Source organism: Canis lupus, chromosome 27, assembly GCF_048164855.1.
Source record: "Canis lupus baileyi chromosome 27, mCanLup2.hap1, whole genome shotgun sequence".
In the NCBI taxonomy this organism is placed as follows: Eukaryota; Metazoa; Chordata; class Mammalia; order Carnivora; family Canidae; genus Canis; species Canis lupus.
The window spans coordinates 38,501,876-38,526,759 of NC_132864.1; the positions used below are offsets into that span (position 1 = coordinate 38,501,876).

A 24,884-nucleotide genomic window follows, 5' to 3' on the forward strand; every position below is an offset into this window, starting at 1 on the left:
CCTGGCCTCGAGGAATACCTATTAACAAGATAATTCTCCGTAATTATTGATGCAACAAAATAAACAGGGCACAAGTCTAGAGAAGAATGGGATCCCTTGTCTTAGGTGGCTGGGGAGGCTCTGAGATGACATTTAAGTTGAAATACAAAGGGTGGGAAGGAGTCAGCCATGGCAAGACCAGGGAGAGAACATTTCAAGCAGAGGAACAGTGAACCTGCAGGCTTATTTCCCAGACTGATAGACACCAGTGTGACTGAACTAGTGATCCAGGAGGGAGGGACTAGGCTATAAGATGAAGAGACAGTGGATGGTGCAGGCCTACAAATCTTGGCAAAGGGTATGAAGATTTTATTGCAACTGCTGTGAAAGACATTGGTGGGATTCCTTGATCTCACCACTTTATTGCATGCCCCAGGGCCTTTGCACAAGCTATCTGCTTTGCCAGGAACATGTACTTCTACCTGTCTGTTCTCAATCACTCCAATCAATTATAGGAATCACCTGGGATCTTGAATTAGGAATTCAGATTTCTGGGCCCTGGACCTGCTGAACCAGAGTCTTGATGGGGCAAGGCCCATGCATCTACATTTTAATGGCAAATCTACATTTGCCCTAGGAGATTTATCTGATCAAGAAAGTTTGAGAAGAATTATTCTGTCTCAAGCAGCTTAGAGTGGGAGTGGTACCAACCTTGACCTTTCAAGATCAGTCTTAGAATTTAACTGCCAGAGAGCATGTTTACCTTTTAAGACAATTATTATGAGAAGTCTGTGAAATTAAAAGAGAAGTTCAGGGGCACATGGTTAAGCCTCTGACTTCAGCTCAGGTCATAATCCCAGCATCCTGAGATGGAGCCCCACATTGGGCTTCCTGCTCAGTGGGGAGTCTGCTTTTCCTTCTCTCTCTGCCCCACCCTCTGCTCATTCTCTCTCTCTCTCCCTCTCGCTCTCCCTGTCACTCTTGCTCTCTCTTTCTTACACACACACACACACACACACACACACGCAAACAAAATCTTTTTTAAAAAGAGAGACAAGGGGATCCCTGGGTGGCTCAGTGGTTTAGCACCTACCTTTGGCCCAGGGCACAATCCTAGGGTCCCAGGATTGAGTCCCGCGTCGGGCTCCCAGCATGGAGCCTGCTTCTCCCTCCTCCTGTGTCTCTGCCTCTGTCTCTCTCTCTGTGTGTCTACCATAAATAAATAAATAAATAAATAAATAAATAAATAAATAAATAAATAAATAAATCTTTTTAAAAAATAAATAAAAATAAAAAGAGAGACAAGTTCATTTCAGATTTGCAACACACTAAGTATAGATGTCCCCCTGGGCCTTCACAGTGAAAAGTCAAGCATCAGAGAGGCAGCCAGGATGGAGGGGAGGGAAGCTAAGGCCTCCTCTGAAGGTGGTGCAAATATGCTGTAAGGAGGACCTCAGCTCAGAAAAGGACAAACTCAGCAGGACCATTTTGTTTTCCCAAGTGGGGATCTGTAGGTGGGCCTGACTCCCTTGAAGGGTGAAGGGCTTGGGTCTCAGTCTCCCCATCTGACCCATGGTGAATGAAGGTAGCACCTACCTCATAGTCGGCTGCAGAGGTCGTGAAGGCCAAGCATTGGAATTTCAAGAGGCTGATTCTTGTGCGTAGAGGAACCTTCTCACCCTCCAGTTCAGCAAAGAAAGGGCTTCCCTAGAAAGTGAGGACCACCGCCCTCTCCTCCCAGCCCTAGAAGTGTCAGGAGGGGCGAAAGTACACCTGTAACCGAGAATCAGCGGGTGTCAGACCCAGTGCGGGGTTTGGAATCCAGAGCCCTGTTCCCAGGGAGGCCGCACAGGGAGTCCCGCTGCCTTGCAGGGAGCTCTCCAAGGTGCTAAAGTATCTTGCTGCAGTGGTTCTAGCCTGGCAGGCTATTCTTCTCTTCTCTTCTCTTTTCTTTTCTTTTCTTTTCTTCTTTTCTGAACTTATTTTAAAATAATCTCTGCACCCAAGATGGGGCTTGAACTCACAGCCCCAAGATCAAGAGTCTCATGCTCTACTGACCAAGCCAGCCAGGCACCCCAGAGCAACCTAGTCAGATGCTCGGTTAGAGCATCTGTTTTTCCTCTGTGCATCTCTTCAAATTTTTTTTTTAATTTTATTTATTTATTTATGATATTCACACAGAGAGAGAGAGAGAGGCAGAGACATAGGCAGAGGGAGAAGCAGGCTCCATGCACTGGGAGCCCGACGTGGGATTCGATCCCGGGTCTCCAGGATCACGCCCTGGGCCAAAGGCAGGCGCTAAACCGCTGCGCCACCCAGGGATCCCTGTGCATCTCTTCAAACTAGCCTTACTAACCCACATGAGGAGCTAAGGTGGAGAGGAGTCAAATTCAGATTCATGGAGAGGGGTCAAATTCAGATCCTTGAGGGACTCCTAGGCTGGTGGGAGAGACTGGCTGGACAAAGGGAGGTCATTCAACCAGAGCATGGAAGGATAGAAGCATGGTGGACATGGGGCCCAAACAGCACAGCCTCGCTGGGCAGGCAAGGTTTCCTGATGCCGTGAACCCAGGTTAGAAGGATGAGGAGCTATTAGCCAGGTGAATGAGGGGGGCCAACAGTTCTACCCAGGGGGTAGCCCAGAGTCATGTCGGTGCTGGTGCTTTTGAGCACTGGGAGCAGGTCAGATTGGCTGAATCCTGAAAGAGTGGAGAGCATGATGGGTGGGTGGGGCTTCTTCTGTCCATCTTTACATGCTAAAAATCTCTCAAGATTTCTTACCCTGCACTGCTCCCTCTTTCCTATCTCTGCCACAAGTGCCTCCTCTCTACACAGCTGCACCAGCTTCATCACCTCTTGCCTATAGACTATGACACAAGCCTTCCAACTGGTGCCCTGGGTTCTCTCTACTCCCACCCACCTCAGTCCATTCCCTATACCCGCCTCTGAGGAATTCAGCTTTGTCATTTTTTTTTAGTATTTTATTTATTTATTCATGAGAGACAGAGAAGGCAGAGACATTCGTAGAGGGAGAAGCAGGCTACCTGCAGGGAGCCTGATGTGGGACTCAATCCCAGAACTCCAGGATCACGACCTGAGCCGAAGGCTCAACCACTGAGCCACCCAGACTTCCCACTTTTGTCATTTCTTAAAGCCTCCCTGCCTACTCACCACTAACTGGCTGGTGCCCAAAAGCCTTGGCCCAGCATTGAAGGCCACTCAGCATCTTTCCAGTGCCCATTACTCCTACCTCGTGTTTCACTGGCTCCCACCCACCCACCAGGCCTGTGGGCATTTCCACAAGTGTTCCATGCTCCCTCGTGCCTCCATTAATTCAAACTTTGCTGTGTGTGTTCTCTGCTGTGCATGCACACACACATGGTGAATCCCTCAGTCTTCAAATTTATCTCCTCTGTCCTCACTTTCCTGACATCCGGCTAAGGCAGGATTAGTCCCTAACCCTATTTATTTCCACATTTATGTAGTCTTTAATAGTTCACATCCTATTAATTTGTATTTACAATTGAACAACATGGATTTGAACTGCATGGGTCCACCTATACACCTTTTAAAATAAATGCAGTACAGTATTTTTTTAAGATATTATTTATTTATTCATGAGAGATGCAGAGAGAGAGACAGAGACATAGGCAGAGGGAGAAGCAGGTTCCCTGTGGGGAACCTAGTGTGGGACTCATCCCAGAACTCCAGGATCATGACCTGAGCCAAAGGCAGATAGATGCTCAACCACTGAGCCACCCAGTACAATACAGTACAGTGTTATGTGTGTATTTTCTTATGACTTTCTTTTTAAAAGATTTATTTATTTATTTATTTATTTGAGAGAGAGAATGATTGGGAGCGTGCAGAGGGGGGAGGGGCAGAGGGAGAGGGAGAGAGAGAATCTCAAGCAGGCTCCACACCTAGTATGGAACCCAACATGGGGCTCAATCTCATGATCCCCAGATCATGACCTGAACCGAAATCAACAGTCAGATACTCAACCAACTGAGCCACCCAGGAGCCTAATGATTTTCTTAATAAAAAAATTTTAGGGGCACCTGGGTGACTCCGTCGGTTAAGCATCTGCCTTTGGCTCAGGTCATGACTCTGGGGTCCTGGGATCAAGCCCCACATCAGGTTCCCTGCTAAGTGGGGAGTCTGCTTTTCCCTCTCCCTCTGCTGTTCCCCCTGCTTGCGCTCTCTGGCTCTCTCTCTCTCTCTCTCTCTCTCTGTCAAATAAATAAAAATCTTCAAAAAATAAAATTTTCTTTAGCTTACTTTTTTATAAAAATACAGTGTATAATGTGTATAACATACAAAACATGTTAATCAACACTATATGTTCTTGGCAAGGTCTTCTTTCTGGTCAACAGTTGAAGTATGGGGGAGTCAAAGTTATATGCAGATTTTCGACTGCACAGGGGTTTGGTGCCCCTAACCACCATGTTGTTCAAGGATCAACTGTATCTCCCCCATTAAATGTGAATTCCTTGAGGACAGGGCAGGCCCATATTGGCTTCAACTTAGTGACCCTTGTGTCCCAAAGAGACCCTGGTATGCAACGGTCATCAGGATTCTTTTTTGAAGGAATGAACAGAGAATAAGGTCTGTCTTGGTGTTTCTGAAGGGGAGATGCTCGGGCCGGCCCTGGCAGAAAATACAGGACTCACTGAGCTTAATATAAGCTGGAATCACCTTCGAGGACCAGGAGCTGTGGCCTTTGCCAGGGGACTGGAGGTATGAAGACCCCTGCTGCCTATTTACCCTTCCGGCCTGTCCTATGGGGACTGGTTTTCCAGGTGCCAGCTCCCTGTCTTCACAGCTCTTCAGAAACGAGCCTTGGATCTTTTAAGAAGAGCTTTAAAAACATTTTGTTTGGTGACTTTAATTTTCCCAGCCCCATTACATGACTCCAAAACACCAGGCTCACTCTCACGACACTTACTGAAGGGTCTCGGGTTGAGCATTGCACACCTTCTCCAGATATTATAGATATTACAGACATGGGGCTGGGGGGAGGGATATCGTGCAGTCTGGTGAAACATGCTCACTGTGGTCATATGCAGATGCCTCCCTGAGGAGACACCCTGCACCCTTGGGTCCCAGCACACGCTCTCAAACATCCCACCTGCTTCCTTAGATGTGGTTTGTAGGCCTTGGGAATGAGTGGCTCCTACCTGCCAGGATGCCCCTGGTACCGGCTACATTTGTGGGGCCCTCTTCAGGAAACGGCAGCAGGTGCCTTGCTTCCCCCACCCCCCAGGGTGACCTGAGGATCCTGCTCCACAAGTGGTAGGTCAGGCTTTGTCTTCCCATTGCAGCCACAAGCTCTTGCCCTTCTCCCCACCACAGTCTCCAACAACCCCTCACTGGAGCCCATCTGAGATCCTGCTCTGTACCTTAGAGTACCTGCCTTTGGGTCCTCCAAGTGGGCATGGAGCCGGATCACTGCCTCTCTGGGGTCTGCTGCTAGGCAGTCTCTGAGGGACATCCACACCCACACCCACGTTTGGTGCTGTGCTTCCAGTCATTCAGTTCTCCTGGTCACCATCATTCAAGCCACAAGATTCTTACCTGGAACCTCTGACCTTCTGTTCTCAGTCTGTGCTTTTTGTACCTTGGGCCTCCTGGCCTCTGAGGCTATGGCCCCAGACCACCGACACGGGAGGTCTCCTGGCTTCACTCTTTCGCATTCCAGGCAAACATCTTCCTCAGAGTCCTGGACATCTCATACAATGGCTTTGGAGATCCTGGAGCATCCGCGGTGGGTGAGGCACTTAAGACCAACAATGTGTTGGAGGAACTCAACATGAGGTGAGGTGCATAGGGTGGTCCCCATGTCACAGACTCCAACTCCAAAGCCACCAAGGGATCAGGGACTCCATGATCCTGCTGCTGTTTACCACCTTAACTCCCAAACCTATTACAGTCTACCTATGATGGGGCTTGGGCCACAATCCAAGAGGACTCAGTTCTTTCTCACTGAAGTTCATCATTGTACCTTGCATCTCATAATTGCTGCTGCACAGGCAGGGGCTGGGAATTGAAAACATGCATGTAAAACATCTTCAGCAGGGAGGCACCGAGGTCGCTCTGTCGGTTAAGTGTCCAAATGTTGATCTCAGCTCTCGGCTGGGATCTTGACTTCAGGGTGGTGACTTCAAGCCCCACATTGGGCTCCATACCGGGTATGGAGCCTACTTCAAAACAAAACAAAACAAAAATCTTCAGCAGAGCTTAGTGTGGGGTGAGTGCTCATGTTCTGCTCAGCACATGACGTGTGTGAGCTGCTCCTCCCAGCCTCAGCAAGTAACCAGAGCAGGGGCTGCAAACCACAGAAAAAGAGAGACTGAAGCCCTACAGGTCCTGGACTTGTGTGGCTGAGCACTTGCCCCAGGGGGGCAGGTGGCTGCTGCAGTGAGCAGGGTCTTCTCAATTCTGCTGCAATTCTGTCCTTCCCATGGAAGGAGTCAAGGCCAGAAGAGGCCACAAGACATGCTGGAATGTGAGGCCAGAGCTGGAGTGTGAGAGGTCAGAGGGTAGTGGGACTGGCTCCAAGATAAAGAGGCCAAGAGAGGTGCTGGGGCCAGAGTTTAGGTCCATCTTGAGAAGCAGGAGGAGAGAGCTGAGTGGTTTCCAGGACAGATGCTGTCATGGTGATAGGAATGGGGTGCTGACTGGGGCAGAACATGTGGGAGGACCTGCTGAGCTCTGAGGGCCTGGGAGCAGCAGCTGGCCTCCACGAGGTGGGAAGAATGCTCTAGGTGTGTTTGCTGAGCAATCTCCCTGAACACTAGGAGCTTCCAATGAAGGAGCCTTTACATACTGACCTGCCCAAGGTCCCTGAGGCATCAGCGGATGCTGGATCGTGAAGCCTAACCAGGTGGATGCACCAGCAACACCAGCTGGGACCCTGGGACAGTCTGGTGGTGCACAGCTACTCAGAAGATAGCAAAATGCACGTGTCTTCCTGTTGCAGCAACAACCGCATCTCTGCAGTGGGAGCCTTGAGCCTGGGCCTGGGCCTCCGGGTCAACCAGACACTGAGGATTCTTGTTGTGAGTGCTAGCCTGATGGGGGAGGCCCCAGCACAGACCTGCCTATGCATGTCCACACAGATCCCTCCTCTCGTAGTGGGGTACACAGGTTCTAGAGCCCAGAGAAGGGAGGGGGGCCTCCTGGCTTCCTCTTATGACCACTTCTTTCCCTTGCCATTCAGTCACCCACCTTCTTCAAACATCCATGCACTTCTTCAGACTCTTCCTCACCCATCCTTCCCTCCCAGTGGTATCACCACACCTCTCAGCTGTCCTTATTCTTTTTCAGCCCACAGGGTCAGCCCAGGTGTACTGTTGGCCATGCTCAGACCTACCGGAGGCCTCGTGTGCTCACCAGGGGTTCCCTTCCTTCAGGGTTGCAGTGGGGTAGGAATGGCTAAGTAGGGCTGAGAGCAGAGGACAGAGAAGGGAGGGTGCAACCAAGGGTAGAGCAGGCCCCTGAGGGCCACTGTGCCATCAGCAAGTGCTCAGAGTACAGTACTGTCAGGTCCTGGGGGCATCCAGCACTGCCTGGCTCTCAGCTCCCTCAACTGGCAGAGGAGCCCTCTGTAGCATTCCCATCTCCAGCCTGAGGCTCACTTCTCTCCCACCGCTCCACCCTGACCCCTGCCTACAACACAGACCTCTCTTAAGCTCTGGATCCCCATTTCCAGCCACCTGCTGGACGGTCCCCTGGATGTCTCATGGGCACAAAGCACAACTTGAAGGCATCACCTCTCTCTAGGGGCTGCTTCCTGGGGGGGAGGGGCTCCCCATCGAGTCAGAAGTGAGGGCCCCATGCTACCCCTCCCTCTCTTTCCCACATTTCCATCCTTCACCTTCCTTCCTGCAGAGTGCTCAGGCTGTCTACTCCTCACTTCCCCTCACATTCTGTGTTAGTTTCCCATCTCTGGCCCTTCCTTCCTACCTACCTGGTGATCTTTCTAAACTAGAAACATGCTCCTGTCCCCTCTTGCTTTAAATCTGTCAGCAGCTCCCTCTGGATAAATCCAAGCTGAGTAGCATGTCATTCACTACACCCTGGGCTCTGGGCTTTGCTAAAAACCCTCTGCCTTCTGCCTGTGAAGCTCATTCTCTCCCCCCAAGCTGCTCTGAATTTCCTGCACATGGTGCAAGTTCTCCCCTCTGTTTTGCTCCTCCAGCCCTCCTTGCCGAAATACCCCACTCTGTCCACCTCACCTGTAAAGCTCAGGGCAGGTGTTTGATCGTCTGCCTAAGCTTTACCTCCCCAGGAGAGCTGATGCACACTCTCATTGCACTGCGTTTTCATGACGTTTCCTTTTCCTCTCTTCCCCCTGACAGGTGAGCCCTTTAAAGGCAAAATGTGCCCTGTGTGTCTGTATCTTTGGCACCCAGGACAGAATTGGGCTGAGTGGGTGCTCAGCCAGTGCTTCGCCCTCTCCCCTCTTCCCTGGCCCCACAGCCTCACTCAGGGCATTCTGTCAGTGGAGACAACTTCTGAGCTGGGACAATGGAGCTGTCCTGAGCCACTTGTCATCAGATATGAAGAAGCCCTCTTTCCCTTTTGAGTTGCTCCACTAGCCTCCCTGGGCTCAGTTTTGCTCAATTGTTTGTTTGTTTTTTTTAATTTATTTATGATAGTCACACACAGAGAGAGAGAGAGAGGCAGAGACATAGGCAGAGGGAGAAGCAGGCTCCCAACGTGGGATTCGATCCGGGGTCTCCAGGATCGCGCCCAGGGCCAAAGGCAGGCGCCAAACCGCTGCGCCACCCAGGGATCCCAGTTTTGCTCAATTGTATGCATGTTTCTCAGATCTCCAGGAATCCCATACGAGGTGAAGGCTGCTTTGGAGTTCTGAAGTCCATCCGGGATAATCCAATGTCTGCCCTAGAACTTCTGGATTTCTCTGTAAGGGCTTTTAATAAATCTCATCTATGATCCTCCCAACAGCCCCACACGTTATCATTTCGAGGAAGAAAGTGGGGATTAGAGAAATAGAGCGCCCTGCCCGGATGCTCAGTGTGGCTGGGCCTGAGTTCCACCCCAGGCCTTAATGTCAGGTCACAGTGCCACTCAGGCTCTGCTCCCATGCCTGACGGGAGGAGGGGGGTATCACCACGGCCTCACCTCCAACAGTATCTGGGGTTGTCATTGGCTGAGAGACAATAGGTGGCTCAGAGGACACAAAGCTCAGTGTTCTCTGATGTTTGGATTTGCAGGTTCAGTACTTGTAAGGCACCTCACCCTGCCACCTGGCCGGTGCTGCCTGGAGGTGGACATGGTGGTGGAAGATTCACTTATGTGGCTTCCAGGGAGACTAAGATTCCTTTTCATTCGACTGTGCCTTTTTAATATAGAAAATTAAAAGCAGTTAAACATTAAGGAGAGAATCCCCAAATAGAAGTATTAGAAGGAAGTCTAGTCACAAATCACTGCTTATTCTAACCTTGGTTTGTTTCTTTTTCATTTTTTTTCCTGTTTTAATTTCTAGGATGGTAAGTATTGATGGCTCTAACCTATACAAACAAAGCCTTTCTGAAAAATTTAAGAATTTTTAAGAATAGAAAGGGGCTCTAAGCCAGAGAGTTTGAATAAAGGTTGCATGTGGTGAAAACATCGGGATCTGACACTTCTTATTTTTATTTGTTATTAAAAAAAAAAGATTTTATTTACTTATTTGACACAGAGACAGAGAGACCACAAGGAGGGAGAGTGGGAAAGGGAGAAGCAGACTCCCCGCTGAGCAGGGAGCCCCACGTGGGGCTTGATCCCAGGACCCCAGGATCATGACCTGAGCTAAAGGCAGATGCTCAACCAACCGAGCCACCCAGGTGTCCCCAACTCTGGTTTATTTCAACCCAGATTTGAGTCAAAACCTTCCAGAGACGTATTTTTACAGTTCCAATCCCTCAGGCTTTGGACAACTGATGACAGCCTTATTGCTTCCTTCTGCCTGCCCAGAGATTAGCTTGCCTTGACCATTTTCCTTCTGTTCTGAGAATTCCTGTCAGCCTTGGATTCTATCATTAAAAGAGAGAGAGAAAGAGAGAGAGGGAGAGGAGGCTTGGCCGTTTCAGTTGGAAGAGCATATGACTCTTGATCTTGGGGTTGTGAGTTCAAGCTCCATGATGTTAGGGGCAGAGATTACTTAAATAAGTAAATATTTAAAAAAAAAAAAAAAACAAATAAAGGAATGATATATGAAATGGTTCTCCAAATATATGTGCTTATTTAATATAAAGTATGATTATTATCAGGATATTTAATGTAATGGAAACACCACAGAGGTAAGAGTCCGACAGTCCTGGGACCAAATCCTGAGTCATCAACATGGGATATTCTGAATTGGAGAATGATACTAATTTAGATGCAATGTTCTGTTTCCCTGTTCCTTTGCTCTTTTTTTTTTTTTTCCTTTGCTCTTTTTAATGTAATCTCCCCAGCCTAGATTTTCTCTTGCGGTTTAAGGGAAATACTTCTAAATCCTGACAGTTCATGTAAAACCCTTTCCAGGGCTCAGCTTTGTCTTTAGATGAAATGGGGCTGAAATCTCCCAGCCAGGCCCATTGTGAAGAGGGGATGAGCTAGCAGACCTCACAGGAGAGGTCTGTGTAGAGACGGACCCCACTGGTGCTAGTATTCTTTCCCTCACTCCCCTTGGTCTTCATTTGTTATTGAGGAATAACATTTATTCTGAAAAGTGCACATGGATTAGGGCTGTGAATTTTCTACAAACAGCACACACCTATGTAACCAGCCCCCAGATCAAGAAATAGTGCAGGCCCCAATAGTGCAGGTCCTCCCCTGGAGCCCCTTCCCTTCTCTATTTTAATGGTTTGGTGAGTAATGACATTGTCATCCATAGTATAGAAGCTGTCCTAAGGAGTTTCTTCTTCTTTTTTTAAACATTTTATTTATTTATTTATTCATGAGAGAGAGAGAGAGAGGCAGAGACACAGGCAGAGGGAGAAGCAGGCTCCATGCAGGAGCCCGATGTGGGACTCGATCCTGGGACCCCAGGATCACGTCCTGGGCCAAAGACAGGTGCTAAACCGCCACCCAGGGATCCCCTAAGGAGTTTCTTCAAAACCCTATGTGTATAAGTAAAAAACAGTAAAGTTCTCAAAAGGTGATGATGTACTGCCTTGTAATGCATTTCTTCTCAGGATATCCAAGTGGACAGAGAGTTTGATGACTTCACTAGCTCCGTGAAGGAAGTTCTTCCAGCACTCCATGTAAAGACTGCTGCCCACGGACTGGAGTACAAAAAAGAGTTGCCACCAGTCTTCGCCCTGTCCCTATCAGCATCTGCCCCTAAGTGACTGTGGTATGTGGCTTCCTCATACATACATACATTCCTCTCACATTGGCCACTTCAACTTCAATGCTGGGGGTCCTTGGCTTCACGATACCTTATTACCACTTGAGTCTGCAGTGAGCCCCCTATCTTCACAATGACTCAGACACCTGTATTCTCCTTTCCATCCAATGGCCTCTGTCAGTGCAGAGACTGGGTCTTCCTTTGGTCACACCAATTTGTGTAACATGAACTTGTGCCATGTGCTACACATTGAGCTGGGTATGGGGTCAAAGATGTCCAAAGTCCCTGCCTTGGTGACCTCGGGAGACAATGAAAGTACAAACTGAACTTGCCAGAATGCAAACAGACGCAACTTTTTTGGAAGGCAATTTGTCATTATACACCAAGAGCCTTAAAACTGCTTGTGCTCTTTGATTCAATGGTCTGATTAATCTGCTCTGCAGAAGTAGCCAGAGCTGCATAAAAAGATTGATGCCCAAAGGTGTTCACTGAAATACTATTTATAATATTTCAGTTGGAAATGATCTAAATGCCCAGGAACAGGGAATTGGCTAAGATTTGGAAGTCTGCAAACATTAAAAGCCAAGTGTTCAAAGAATATTTAACAAGTTATGAAAATGTACATGGTTAATGTTAAGTGAGAAAATCAGGATAAAAAATCATGTGGTTTGTCTGATAGTTCCTTAAAATACCTAATATGTAGTTTATCATAGGCCCAGCAATTCCAATCACAGAGAAATGAAAACATATATTTACACAAAAACTTGCACACAGATGTCCACAGAGACTTTGTTCATAATATCTACAAGGTATAAATGTCATCAACTGATGAATGGATAAATAAAATATGGTATACACATACAATGGAATATTATTTGCCCACAAAAAGGAATGAAATTTAGGTTGATAAAAATGTTCTGGGATGCCTGGGTGGCTCAGCAATTTAGTGCCTGCCTTCAGCCCAGGGCATGATCCTGGAGTCCTGGGATCGAGTTCCGCATCAGGCTCCCTGAATGGAACCTGCTTCTCCCTCTGCCTGTGTCTCTGCCTCTCTCTCGCTCTCTCTCTCTCTCCTCTCTCTCTCTCTCTCTCATGAATAAATAAATAAATAATCTTTTAAAAATTTCTAAAATTGATTGTGGTATTGGATGCACAACTCTGACTATACCAAAAGTAATTAAATTGTATACTTTATTTTTTTTTAAAGATTCGTTTATTTATTTTAGGGGTAGAGAGGGACAGAGGGAGAGAGAATCTTAAGCAGACTCCTTGTTGAGCACAGAGCCTGTCGCAGGGCTCGATCTCACGACCCTGGGATCATGACCTGAGCCTAAAACAAGAATCAGACGCTCAACCAACTGAGGCACCCAGGAGCCCCTGAATTGTACCCTTTATATTTTTCTCATTTTTTTACACTTTTAAAATTTAAATTCAATTTGCCAACATACTGAATTGTACACTTTAAATAGATAAGTTGCATGATTTGTGAATTGTAGCTCAATAAAGTTGTTTATAAGAAAAAGGAAAGAAGTATCATGCAACTACAGGAATATATCATTTATCAGGAGGACTGTGTCATGGTACAACATGAACGAACCTTTATTTTTTTTTATTTTTTATTTATTTATTTATGATACTCACAGAGAGAGAGAGAGAGAGAGGCAGAGACATAGGCAGAGACATAGGCAGAGGGAGAAGCAGGTTCCATGCACCGGGAGCCTGATGTGGGATTCGATCCCGGGTCTCCAGGATCGTGCCCTGGGCCAAAGGCAGGCGCCAAACCGCTGCGCCACCCAGGGATCCCTGAACGAACCTTTAAAATATGATGCTAAGTGAAAGAAGCCATTCACAAAAGACCACATACTGTATGATTCTGTTTATATTAAATGTCCAGAATTGGCAAATCTACAGAGACAGAAAGTAGATTCGAAGTTGCCTAGGGCAGGGGTGCCAGGCTGGCTCGGTCCATAGAGTGTGTAACTCGATCTCAGGGTTGTAGGTTTGAGCCCCATGTTGGGTGTAGAGATTGCTTTAAAACATAGAAAGAATAGGGTCGCCTGGGTGGCTCAGTGGTTGAGCATCTGCCTTTGGCTCAGGGCATGATCCTGGTGTTCCGGGATTGAGTCCCTCGTCGGGCTCCCTACGAGGAGCCTGCTTCTCCCTCTGCCTGTGTCTCTGCCTCTCTCTCTCTCTCAGTCTCTCTCATAAATAAATAAATAAATAAATAAATAAATAAATAAATAAATAAATAAATAAATAAATCTTTTTTAAAAATAGAAAGAATAAAAAAGAATAAAGAAGTTGCCAAGGGCTGGGGAGATGGGAGGGACTGGGAGTTGACAGCAAAAGGGCATGGATTTCTTTGGGAAGTAATAAAAATGTTCTAATTGTGTTCTGATTGTGGTGATGGTTGCACAACTCTTTGAATATACTACATAACCACTGGATTGTACACCACTTTATTTATTTATTTATTTATTTATTTATTTATTTATTTATTTATTGTTGTACACCACTTTAATTATGGGGTGCTTGGCTGGCTCAGTCGGTAGAGCATGTGACTCTTGATCTCTGGGTGTGAGATCAAGCCCCACATTGGGTTTAGAAATTACTTAAACATAAAAAAAATCTTTTAAAAAATGGGTAAATTGTATGGTATGTGAAATATATGTCAAGAAAGCTGTTACAAAAACAAATCCAATGTATTGTTAGATCCAATTGTATGAAAAACCTGTAGATATGCAAGGAAAAAAAAGACTAAAAAACTGATATACTAATAATGTTTAACTCTCAGTTGTGGGTGAGGGATGATTTTTATTTTTTTTATATTATCCTTCATTTTCCACACGTTTTACTCTGAATATGTGCAACCAGCAAAATAAATAGTACTTTAAAATGTGAGAGGCGCCTGAGTGGCTCAGTCGTTTGGGCATCTGACTCTTGATTTCCGCCAGGGTCATGACCTCAGGGTCCTGGGATGGAGCCCTGTGTCAGACTCCTTGCTCAGAGGGGGTCTGCTTGTCTTCCTCTCCCTCTGCCCCTCCCCCTGCTTGTGCTCTCTTTCTAAAATAATAAAAAGAAATCTTAAAAATATAAAATGTGATGGGCAGCCTGGGTGGCTCAGCGGTTTAGCTCTGCCTTCTGCCCAGGCCATGATCCTGGAGACCAGAGATCAAGTCCCAGCTTGGGCTGCCTGCATGGAGCCTGCTTCTCCCTCTGCCTTTCTCTCTCTCTCCCTGTCTCTGTCTCTCATTAATAAATAAATAAATAAAATCTTAATAACAACAAAGAATCATGACCTTACTAGTTTACTGACCAAACAGGCACTTCTAAGCAGCTGATCAGCACAACCGCAGACACAATCACCAGATGTATCTAATAAAATCTCTAACTTAAGAAATACTTTTTCAGGGATCCCTGGGTGGCGCAGCGGTTTGGCGCCTGCCTTTGGCCCAGGGCGTGATCCTGGAGTCCCGGGATCGAATCCCACATCAGGCTCCCGGTGCATGGAGCCTGCTTCTCCCTCTGCCTGTGTCTCTGCCTCTCTCTCTCTCTGTATCTGTCATAAATAAATAAAATATAAAAAAAAAAAAAAAAACGAAATACTTTTTCAGAATCTAAGTCTCCCGAGATGGAGCACACTTCCGGGGCCAGAGGAAGGCACTCAAGTCACAAAGTAACATCTGTGAACATGAGGTCATAGGCCTCCGATCAAAAGCGTCCACTTTCTCAGGAGACCCTCTGACCCAAATTTTGCCCATAAAAACCCTCACTTATGAGCCATCAGGGACTTTGAGTATTGGTTTCCCGTTCTCCTTCCTGGGTGGCACCACACCAATAAACAGTGTATCTTCACGACACAAGCTCGGTGCAGTTTTTTCACGGGCTTGTCGGGCGTGGGTGGGTGGCGCAACTCTCCTCCGGATTGTTTACAGGTGGGTGATGGGCAGGTCTCCTGGAAGCAAGTCGTGTTTGCAAGGACCTGAATCAGGAACGGGCAGATGGATGGGCCTGGAGCTCCCAGCAGGAAGGCAGCGCAATCTTTTTTTTTTTTTTTTAATTATTTTGTTTTTTTATTTATGAGACACACACACACAGAGGCAGAGACTTAGGAAGAGGGAGAAGCAGGCTCCCTGCAAGGAGCCCGATGAGGGCCTCAATCCCGGACCCCGGGGTCACGCCCTGAGCCGAAGGCAGACACTCAACCGCTGAGCCACCCGGGCGTCCCAAGGCGGTGCAGTCTTGACCCGAAGCCGTTCGCACGTTGAGGACTTGCATGCATGGAAAAGTCCCGCGTCCCACGCGGAGGAAACCGCGGCCACCCCAACCTGAAGGCCGAAGACGCAGCAGGATGCTCCGCCTTTGGCTAGGCACAGCCTTCCCGCCAAAGCCCCATCCAATCAGAAAGCGCCATGCTCCGTGAGTCAAGCCACAGCCAATCAGAAGTGGGCTTCCAGGCCTCGGTCTGCTCCGAAGCGCTGCGGACCAATGGGCGGCTGGGCAGCGACGGGCCAATCCGCGGCAGCGTGCGCACGGCGGCGGAGGCGGCAGTTGGGCGCGTGGCGTCTGTGGCGGCGGTTGAGGTCTAGGAGCAGCGTTGGGCAGCGGCGGAGCTCACCATGGTGAGGCCCCGGGGCCTGGTCCGCGGTGGCGCGACCCCGCCACTATTGCTGTGTGAACGCCGGGCTGGAGGGTGGACGACGCCTGTCACGTGAGGCGCTAGGCCGGGGCACTGCGGGGACCGGGGTGCGCCCGGGAGGCCCAGGGCTGCGGGGCGAGCGGGCCATGTGCTCTCACTTGGCCCCTGGGCGCGTGGGCCCGACGGCCGTGGCGGCCTGCTTCCTGGGGGTCGGCAGGTGCAGGCGGTTCTGCGGAGATTGCGCCTTTCACCTGCCAGGCTGGCCGCTGGGCGGTTGGCGGCCTCGGTGCGGTCTCGGAGAAGACCAGCCGCAGTGGTGGGCTCCTGAACACGGGAGGGTCCTTCTCAGACTTCTGGGCCCCAGGACATCCCTACGGTATTACCAGTTATCCAGGACTCCAGAAAGCTTTTGTTTGTGTGGGTTACATCCATAGGCATTTGTCATGTTAGACATTAAAAGTGAGACAACTTTAAAAATATTTGTTCGCTTTAAGGCAACGCGTAAATAACAAACATCCAAGTCGTAATAGCCATAGCTTGTCAGCTCTTTGTAGGAAAATAACGTTCCATGACAAAAGCAGCTAGTTCAGTTGGCAACCCAAAACACACAAATGCTGTTTCTCGAGAGCTGTATTTTAGTAGGTATACAAGTACTTTATGGATACTTTTTAAAAAATTATTTATTTATTTATTTATTTATTTATTTATTTATTTGATAGTCACACAGAGAGAGAGGCAGAGACACAGGCAGAGGGAGAAGCAGGCTCCATGCAGGGAGCCCGACGTGGGACTCGATCCCGGTCCCCTGGGCTAAAGGCGGCACTAAACTGCTGAGCCACCTGGGATGCCCTGATTTTATTCTTTTTAAAGATTTGCCTATTTATTTTTAGAGGCAGAGCCTGCCAGCCGGGGCCAGAGGGAGAAGAGAGAATCTTCAAGTAGACTCCCCACTGAGCATGGAGCCCAATGCAGGGCTGAATCCCAGGACCCTGAGATCATGACCAGAGTTGAAATCGAGAGTTGGCTGCTTAACTGACTGAGCCCCATGCGGGTGTAGATTTTATTTTTTTATTTTTTGATTTTTCTTAAGTTTTATTTATTTATTCATGATAGACACACAGAGAGAGAGAGAGAGGCAGAGACACAGGCAGAGGGAGAAGCAGGCTCCATGCAGGGAGCCCGACGCGGGACTTGATCCCTGGTCTTCAGGACCAGGCCCTTGGCTGAAGATGGCGCTAAACCACTGAGCCACCAGGGCTGCCCGCAGGTGTAGATTTTAGAAAATTAATTTTTGCTTCATCATGAACATTCTTAAATGAAATTGACCTTTTTCCCCCTTTTTATCTTGTTACCATGTGTTCATAAAGGTGGAGAATCTATTGAGTGCCGGTACAGTTTGTTGCTGCTACCTTGATTTGTGCTCAAGCACCAGCAGTTCTACCCACTTCTGATTATGTACCATTAGTGTAAATGTGAACATGGTGAGAAGGGCTGATCACTTCAGCTGTCCTACTATGAAATTGCTTTAATTTCCATGTACCCGAATAGGTGTTTGGCTCTCTAGTGGCCTGGGAACTCCAGATTACTTTGAGGACTGTTGGTGGGTTGGGAATCGGTAGAAACAATGGATCATTGACAGGAGGAAGCAGAGCTTTATTGTAAAGTAAAGGAATGAGGAAAGCAGAAAGGTCTGCACATTTGCTGGCTGGAAATTGAAGCTTCTGGGTAAGTAGGGAATAAGGTTATCTGCCAAGAATACGAAGAGAGCAGTTGGGCTGGTGCCTGGAAAAAGAGGAAGTTTCAAATAATTTTTTCAGAGGAGATAAATCAGACTAAAGGAATTGTAAAATTTTAATGATCCACGTGAGGTTGGCAATGGATTTATAACTTATATAAATTTATAATTTCTGTTGAAAGCTAGGAATGATTTTCCTGATTGCTTTTGATTAGTCTCATTGGTTAGATAATCAGATGAAAATGACCTTGCAAATCACATAGCACATCAGCCCCCATTTTGTAAAAGAAATTGAGGCATTTTCTCAGGGTACAGAGCTTACTGTGATTATAGTGGGGCTGAATAAGTGGAAAACCGAATCAGGCACTCTGTGAAGTACAGGCTGCTTGGATTTAAGTAAGGCAAAATGAATAATACAGATTTGCAAATGGCGTGATTGGGTGGCTTCCAAACGACTTGCCAGAGTGTTGATGGGTTCCTTTTCTGAAGGATTGAGCTGTTGTCATTGAAGAAGTTCTTTCTGGAACTGAATGCTTCCTTCTGGATGGATTCTTGGGGGTTTGCAGCATTGTGTGAATCTCTGTGCTCCTAATTTGAACTTTAGTGCTTGTAATACAAAACAGGACTTCAAGTTCTCTGTATACTGTACATTAGGATTTAGAGTAGGTGGGACACCTTGAATTTCATTTGAGTTCCTCTAAGGATGACATGTCTAAAATAGAACAAATGATTAATAACTGTACAGTTAGGCTCCTGGCAGGAAAGATATGATACTGTCAAAATAGGTATTTTGAGGAGAATCATTAAAAAGGTACTACCTAGGGCAGCCCCGATGGCCCAGCGGTTTGGCGCCGCCTTCAGCTGGGGCTGTGATCCTGGAGACCCGGGATCGAGTTCCACATTGGGCTCCCTGCAGAGAGCGTGCTTCTCCCTCTGCCTGTGTCTCTGCCTCTCTGTCTGATAGATACATACATACATACATACATACATTTCTTAAAAAACAAAAAAAGGTACTATCTAGGGATGCCTGGGTAACTCCGTGGTTGAGCATCGCCTTTGGCTCAGAGTGTGATCCCAAGATCAAGTTCCCATATCGGGCTCCCTGCAGGGATCCTGCTTCTCTCTCTGCCTGTGCCTCTGTCTGCCTCTCTCTCTCTCTCTCTCTCATGAATAAATCTTTTTTAAAAAGGTACTATTGGGGATCCCTGGGTGGCCCAGCAGTTTAGCGCCTGCCTTTGGCCCAGGGCGTTCCTGGAGTCCCGGGATCGAGTCCCGCGTCGGGCTCCCAGCATGGAGCCTGCTTCTTCCTCCTCTCTGTGCCTCTCTCTCTCTGTCTATCATAAATAAGTAAATAAATAAATGTTTAAAAAGGTACTATCTATAAAAGTATGGGCAGGGTCTAAGGAAACCACCGAAGGACAGTGCAGTAGCATTTGTGATGTCTGGTAGCTATTAACTCCTAGCTTTGAAGGTGAAGAGGAGTGGTTACTAGAAGGTGAGAAGGAAGCTATATGAAGAGCACTGACTGCTGACAGTTTGTGGCCTGATAAACACACTCAAGGAACCCATGGCAGTTCTGGTAGTGAGGGAGCACCCTGACCACACTGTCCTCTAACCTCCCAGTCTCCTGCTGATACCTGCCATTGCCCAAAGGAATGAGAAGCCAGGGGCAAGGAAGCCCTTTAAATACAGTTCACATGGGTCAACCTCCCTGAGCATAGACCTAGATGGGGAAAAATAGAGGTTAGATGTAGGTGGGCAGATAGAAGACACACATGCAGTGCCCACCAGCCATGGGCTGTGGTGAGTTGTGTCCTAGTTCACTTTTCCTTCCCTGAGTCTATATTATGTGTTACCTTGCCTTTGGAGAAGACACCATCAAAAACAAATACTCTCAGGTGGCTCAGTGGTTGAGTGTCTGCCTTTGGCTCAGAGCGTGATTGGAATCAGGTCCCACATCAGGCTCCCTGCTTGGAGCCTGCTTCTCCTCCCTCTGTGTCTCTGCCTCTCTCTGGGTCTATTGTGAATAAGTAAAATCTTAAAAAAAAACTTTTTTAAGGTCTTCTGTAATATTCATGAGAGACACAGAGAGAGAGAAGCAGAGACACAGGCAGAGGGAGAAGCAGGCCCCATGCAGGGAGCCCAAAGTGGGACTTGATCCTGGGACTCCGGGACCATACCCTAGGCCGAAGGCAGGCGCTAAACCGCTGAGCCACCCAGGAATCCCTTAAAAAATTTTTTAAAACCTAATATTCTCTAGAGAATAACTTACGGTTAACCATAAAGTGGAGTTTACTACTGATGTTACATGAGTGGTAGGAAATACTTTGTATAGGGGATAAGTCTAGCACTTAGTAGCTAGAGTGATTTAGAGCACCTGTATTCATAGGGACAGAAGGATCACATAAGCTTTCTGGGAAAGGTTTGTGAAAGCCTTAGAAAGTGAAATACATGTATTATGTTTTGCATGCCACATAGTATTCATTGCCTTGAAGACAAGGGAGTCTCAATGCTTCTGTTCTGGTCCCCAGCGCGAGTGCATCTCTATCCACGTGGGGCAGGCAGGTGTCCAGATCGGCAATGCCTGCTGGGAACTGTACTGCCTTGAACATGGAATTCAGCCTGATGGTCAAATGCCAAGTGACAAAACCATCGGCGGTGGGGATGACTCGTTCAACACGTTCTTCAGCGAGACTGGGGCTGGCAAGCATGTGCCCAGAGCAGTGTTTGTGGACCTGGAACCCACCGTGGTCGGTAGGTCCTGGGGCACTTGGCGGCTTTGCTGGGAGAGTGGGGGAGCCTCCCTGAAGCCCCATCCATGTCCCCTGTGCTCCTTCGAATCCTTCTACAGAAAGGATGGGACGTACAAGTGTATGCCCGTGGCTGTGTTAGGTGAGAAACCACGGGGTTAGTGCTTAAAGTGTCCTTGACACCGAGGCTCCTAATTTAGGAGAACCTAAAGTACAGACCAAAGATGGGCTGGGACTAGATTCACTCGTGGCCGCCTCAGAGCCAGGCGGGTGGCTATGTAGACCCCACCTGCAGGGTGCCCAGTCACCGGCCCCGCCCTGACTCTGCACACATCTGATGCAGGTGCACAAGAGTCTTGACCTGCATCTTAGACATAGAAGGTAACTAGAGAAGATTCGTTGGGATCCTGCAGATTAGAAGCCTGAGGTGGTTCCCAGGGAGAGCTACAAAGAGAGAGCACCTTCAGTGGCCACCCAGGAGAAGACAATGTCACCCTGAAGTGTGAGGCGCAGGCCACATAGGGTGCCCCAATGGGACTTCCTGGCAAAGTGCTGCTGACGTGGTGACTGTCCAGGATGTAAGGGATTTTTTAGTTAGACTCTTGGATGTAGCTCCAGATCTGAAGAAATAATTTCATGGGTGAGGGTGTGAGTGGTTTCCCTTCTTTGGGAACCAGTCAGATTGGACTTGGTATCTCCAGCTGATGTGACCTACTAGAGCCATAGATTGCAGCTGTGGTCTGCATGTTGCACAGACATTTTCTATGAGACCCTGATGCTGCTGCCCCCCAAGGAACAGCATGTGCTTGGTAGATCCAAAGGGTCCCCGAATCTATCCCCCTTGGCGAGTTAACAACAGGCCTTGAAGACCCACTGCCCACGTGTCCTCTTTGCAGATGAAGTGCGCACGGGGACCTACAGGCAGCTCTTCCACCCAGAGCAGCTGATCACCGGGAAGGAGGATGCAGCCAATAATTACGCCAGAGGCCATTACACCATCGGCAAGGAGATCGTCGACCTGGTCCTGGACCGGATCCGGAAACTGGTAAGAGGGCGCTAAGGAAGCTTCTTGTGGGTGTTGCCCTGGACAGGAGGGTGGGCAGGAGATGACTTTGACAAAACCCCAGGCCAGAATCTCGAGTCCACATCTTCCTTCGCATGTGGCTTCAGTGCCTCCTCCATCACCCATCCGTCTTAACATCTGCCCCGCTCTTTGCTTCTGAGCATCACGCGGGTGCCCTGTGGACGGTTTGAATGCGTGGTGTCCTGCAGAGGGAAAGAGAAGTGACTGTGGGTCATCGGAGGCTGGTGGTGCGGCTCCTTCCCCGGCGGCACTGACTCTCGGTCTGTGATTTCTCTCAGGCGGATCTGTGCACAGGGCTGCAGGGCTTCCTCATCTTCCACAGTTTCGGGGGCGGCACCGGCTCTGGGTTTGCATCTCTGCTCATGGAGCGGCTGTCGGTGGACTACGGCAAGAAGTCCAAGCTGGAATTTGCCATCTACCCGGCTCCCCAGGTGTCCACGGCCGTGGTGGAGCCCTACAACTCCATCCTGACCACCCACACCACCCTGGAGCATTCCGACTGTGCCTTCATGGTGGACAACGAGGCCATCTACGACATATGTCGGCGCAACCTGGATATCGAGCGGCCCACGTACACCAACCTCAATCGTCTGATCGGGCAGATCGTGTCCTCCATCACAGCCTCCCTGCGATTCGATGGGGCCCTGAACGTCGACTTGACGGAATTCCAGACCAACCTGGTCCCGTACCCCCGCATCCACTTCCCCCTGGCCACCTATGCCCCGGTCATCTCAGCCGAGAAGGCCTACCACGAGCAGCTGTCCGTGGCCGAGATCACCAATGCCTGCTTCGAGCCGGCCAACCAGATGGTCAAGTGTGACCCTCGGCACGGCAAGTACATGGCCTGCTGCATGTTGTACAGGGGGGACGTGGTCCCGAAAGATGTCAACGCGGCCATCGCCACCATCAAGACCAAGCGCACCATCCAGTTTGTGGATTGGTGCCCGACTGGATTTAAGGTAGGACTGGGTGATGATGTGAGGTTTCCCCCGTCAGGGGCAGCCGACCAAGTACAGAAGGCCTTTTGTGGAGAATACCTCTGATCCATGGCAGCCAGCCCCTGGTCATCTGAGCCCGGGTGATAATTTATTCAGTGGGGCCTTTTGAACTTCCTTCCTTAGTTATCACACTGTATACATGTGATGAGAATTTTTTTTAACTTCAAACAGGAAATTTTTAAAACCAATTTTTGTTTCCTCTTTTGGGTGGTTAATTTGTGTGGAAAATGTAGTTTGGGTTTAGAAATGCAGAAATTTTGGAAGCATTTTGAGAATTTATGTGGATATTTTAAATTGGGACATTAATACAAACATTGCTGTTGCTAAACACTTCATTCCACTGGCACATACAAGTTAAACCCAATCTAAATATCGCATGCAATATTTGATTTAGAGAAAAACTGTCATGTTTTTGGGGAAAAATGATGCTATATTTATTTCTCTTTTGGTAAGCTTAGCAGTTCTGACCTGAGTTTGCCTCCAGCATAGTTTGTAGCCATCTTCCATTTGATACAGGATAGGAAACTTGATGTCACTTTGCAGCTTTACCCATAGTTTAAATACTAAACCCTATCAAGGCTTTCCATCATAAAATTTCATGTGAACACAGCCACACCTGTTCATTGATGTGCTGTTGTGGCTGCTTTGTGCTACAAAGACTGAAGTAATTGTGACAGAGACCATGTGGCCCCACCAGCCTAGAATACGTACTGTCTTGCCCTTGACGTTCTAAGTGACCCTGTGTATTGCTACCCAAACCTCTGTCCTCTGGTTTAGAAATTTGGAATGCCTCTACTTTGGTCTCAGCCCTGGATTATCACCCCCTTTCTCTTATTAGCACACCTAGGCCACCTCCTGTTGCAGTGGTAGCAGCAGTCCTCAGACCTCTGACAGGAATCCTGTTGTCCTGGATTCACAGGCTAGCTCTCTCAATGGGAGACCGGGGTGGCAGGATGATCTCCCCTCATAATAAAACCATAGTGCTGTGACTCGAGCAGAAGAGGTTTCAGCTACAGCAATGAATCCTCGTCTGTAGAATCCTATGGAGAAAATGCCATCTAAGGCATACAAAGCATTATTCCTTTTTAGAAGAAACCATCCTGTTACCTGAGCACCTCACATGGCTCAGAGGCTGGGACACAGCCCTTCAGGCAGCTTGGAACCGAGCCAGGCTGGCTGGCCCCTTTTTCCCTGTTGTCCTTGTCTAGAAACCAGCACCCTGCTCGCCTGACACTTTGCCTGGCACAAAGAAGGCACTTGCAGGTCTCCTGTTTGCATGAAAGCACCCACCGTTTCTGGGTTTGACTGAAGCTTCACAGTCTGCCTTCTTCCTTTTCTCTGGCAGGTGGGCATCAACTACCAGCCCCCCACTGTCGTCCCCGGGGGTGACCTGGCCAAGGTGCAGCGGGCCGTGTGCATGCTGAGCAACACTACCGCCATCGCCGAGGCCTGGGCCCGCCTGGACCATAAGTTTGACCTCATGTATGCAAAGCGAGCCTTTGTGCACTGGTATGTGGGGGAAGGCATGGAGGAAGGGGAGTTCTCCGAGGCCCGGGAGGACCTGGCAGCCCTGGAGAAAGATTATGAAGAGGTGGGCGTGGATTCCGTGGAAGCAGAGGCTGAAGAAGGCGAAGAATACTGACCGGAGCGGAGCTGGCAACCATCTCTTTGTATCGCCCCCACTATAACATTACGAGATAGGTTTACCTATTAAAGTTTCTGTTTGAAGCATCATGTACCTTGTCCTGCACTTTGACATTATTCTGATCCAGATCCCTGCCTTTTCCAAGTGGATTTCCGGGGGCTAAAAAGCAGGTTTCCTCTCAGAAAAAAAATTAAGCATGTCTGTATGTTTAGTTACATTAATCCTAGAAGAAGGCTTCAAGTCATGGCTGAGGGAATTAGGAAAAATACTTTGGTTCTTAAATCTTTCACTCATTCTTGATGTTCCTTTGGAGAATGGAATTGTAACCCAGTTTGTTTTTCCAAATCGTGGAATGGCCACTTTGACTCAGTCTTGTGTGTCCAGGGAGGCAGCCCTGCCCCAGTGCAAACTCATTTACTGAGGCTCCGTTTCTAGCAAGGTCTTTGTTTTGGGGGGCTTTGCTTTAATTTTTTTTTTTTTTTTTTAAGAGAGCAAGGGAGTATGAGCAGGGGGGAGGAGCAAAGGAGTCCAAACTCCTGCCAGACCCTAGGACCCCAAGGTCATGACCTGAGTTGAAGGCAGATGGCTTAACTGAGCCACCCACGTGCCGTTGTTTGTTTTTTTTTTTTCGTTTGTTTTTTTAAAAGATTTATTCATTTTCATTTAGACCCAAGTACAAACAGGAGGGGCAGAGGAAGGCTGACGGAGAC

At 48.2% G+C, this 24,884-nt stretch overlaps 2 protein-coding genes across 3 annotated transcripts in view; both read left to right on the top strand.

The window, feature by feature from the left end:
* The window catches only part of LRRC74B (leucine rich repeat containing 74B), an 18,397-nt gene extending 3,243 nt beyond the window's left edge, over nt 1–15,154 (top strand). The window contains exons 5-10 of one of the 2 annotated variants that reach the window (XM_072803621.1): nt 4,610–4,719; nt 5,681–5,796; nt 6,962–7,040; nt 8,815–8,910; nt 11,169–11,329; nt 14,938–15,154. In XM_072803621.1, the coding sequence (XP_072659722.1) occupies nt 4,610–4,719; nt 5,681–5,796; nt 6,962–7,040; nt 8,815–8,910; nt 11,169–11,324 (557 nt within the window). In that variant the 3' untranslated portion in view covers nt 11,325–11,329; nt 14,938–15,154. Of the gene's footprint in view, nt 1–4,609; nt 4,720–5,680; nt 5,797–6,961; nt 7,041–8,814; nt 8,911–11,168; nt 12,245–14,937 lie in introns of those variants that run through there. The other variant, XM_072803620.1, reaches the window with a different exon arrangement.
* Nucleotides 15,155–15,794: 640 nt separating this feature from the next.
* On the top strand, nt 15,795–24,263 carry LOC140619740 (tubulin alpha-3 chain). Its single transcript, XM_072803616.1, has 5 exons — nt 15,795–15,945; nt 20,229–20,451; nt 21,344–21,492; nt 21,810–22,490; nt 23,875–24,263. Exons 1-5 carry the CDS (start codon nt 15,943–15,945, stop codon nt 24,169–24,171), a joined length of 1,353 nt encoding a protein of 450 aa, XP_072659717.1. The 5' UTR covers nt 15,795–15,942; the 3' UTR covers nt 24,172–24,263.
* Nucleotides 24,264–24,884: the final 621 nt, after the last annotated feature.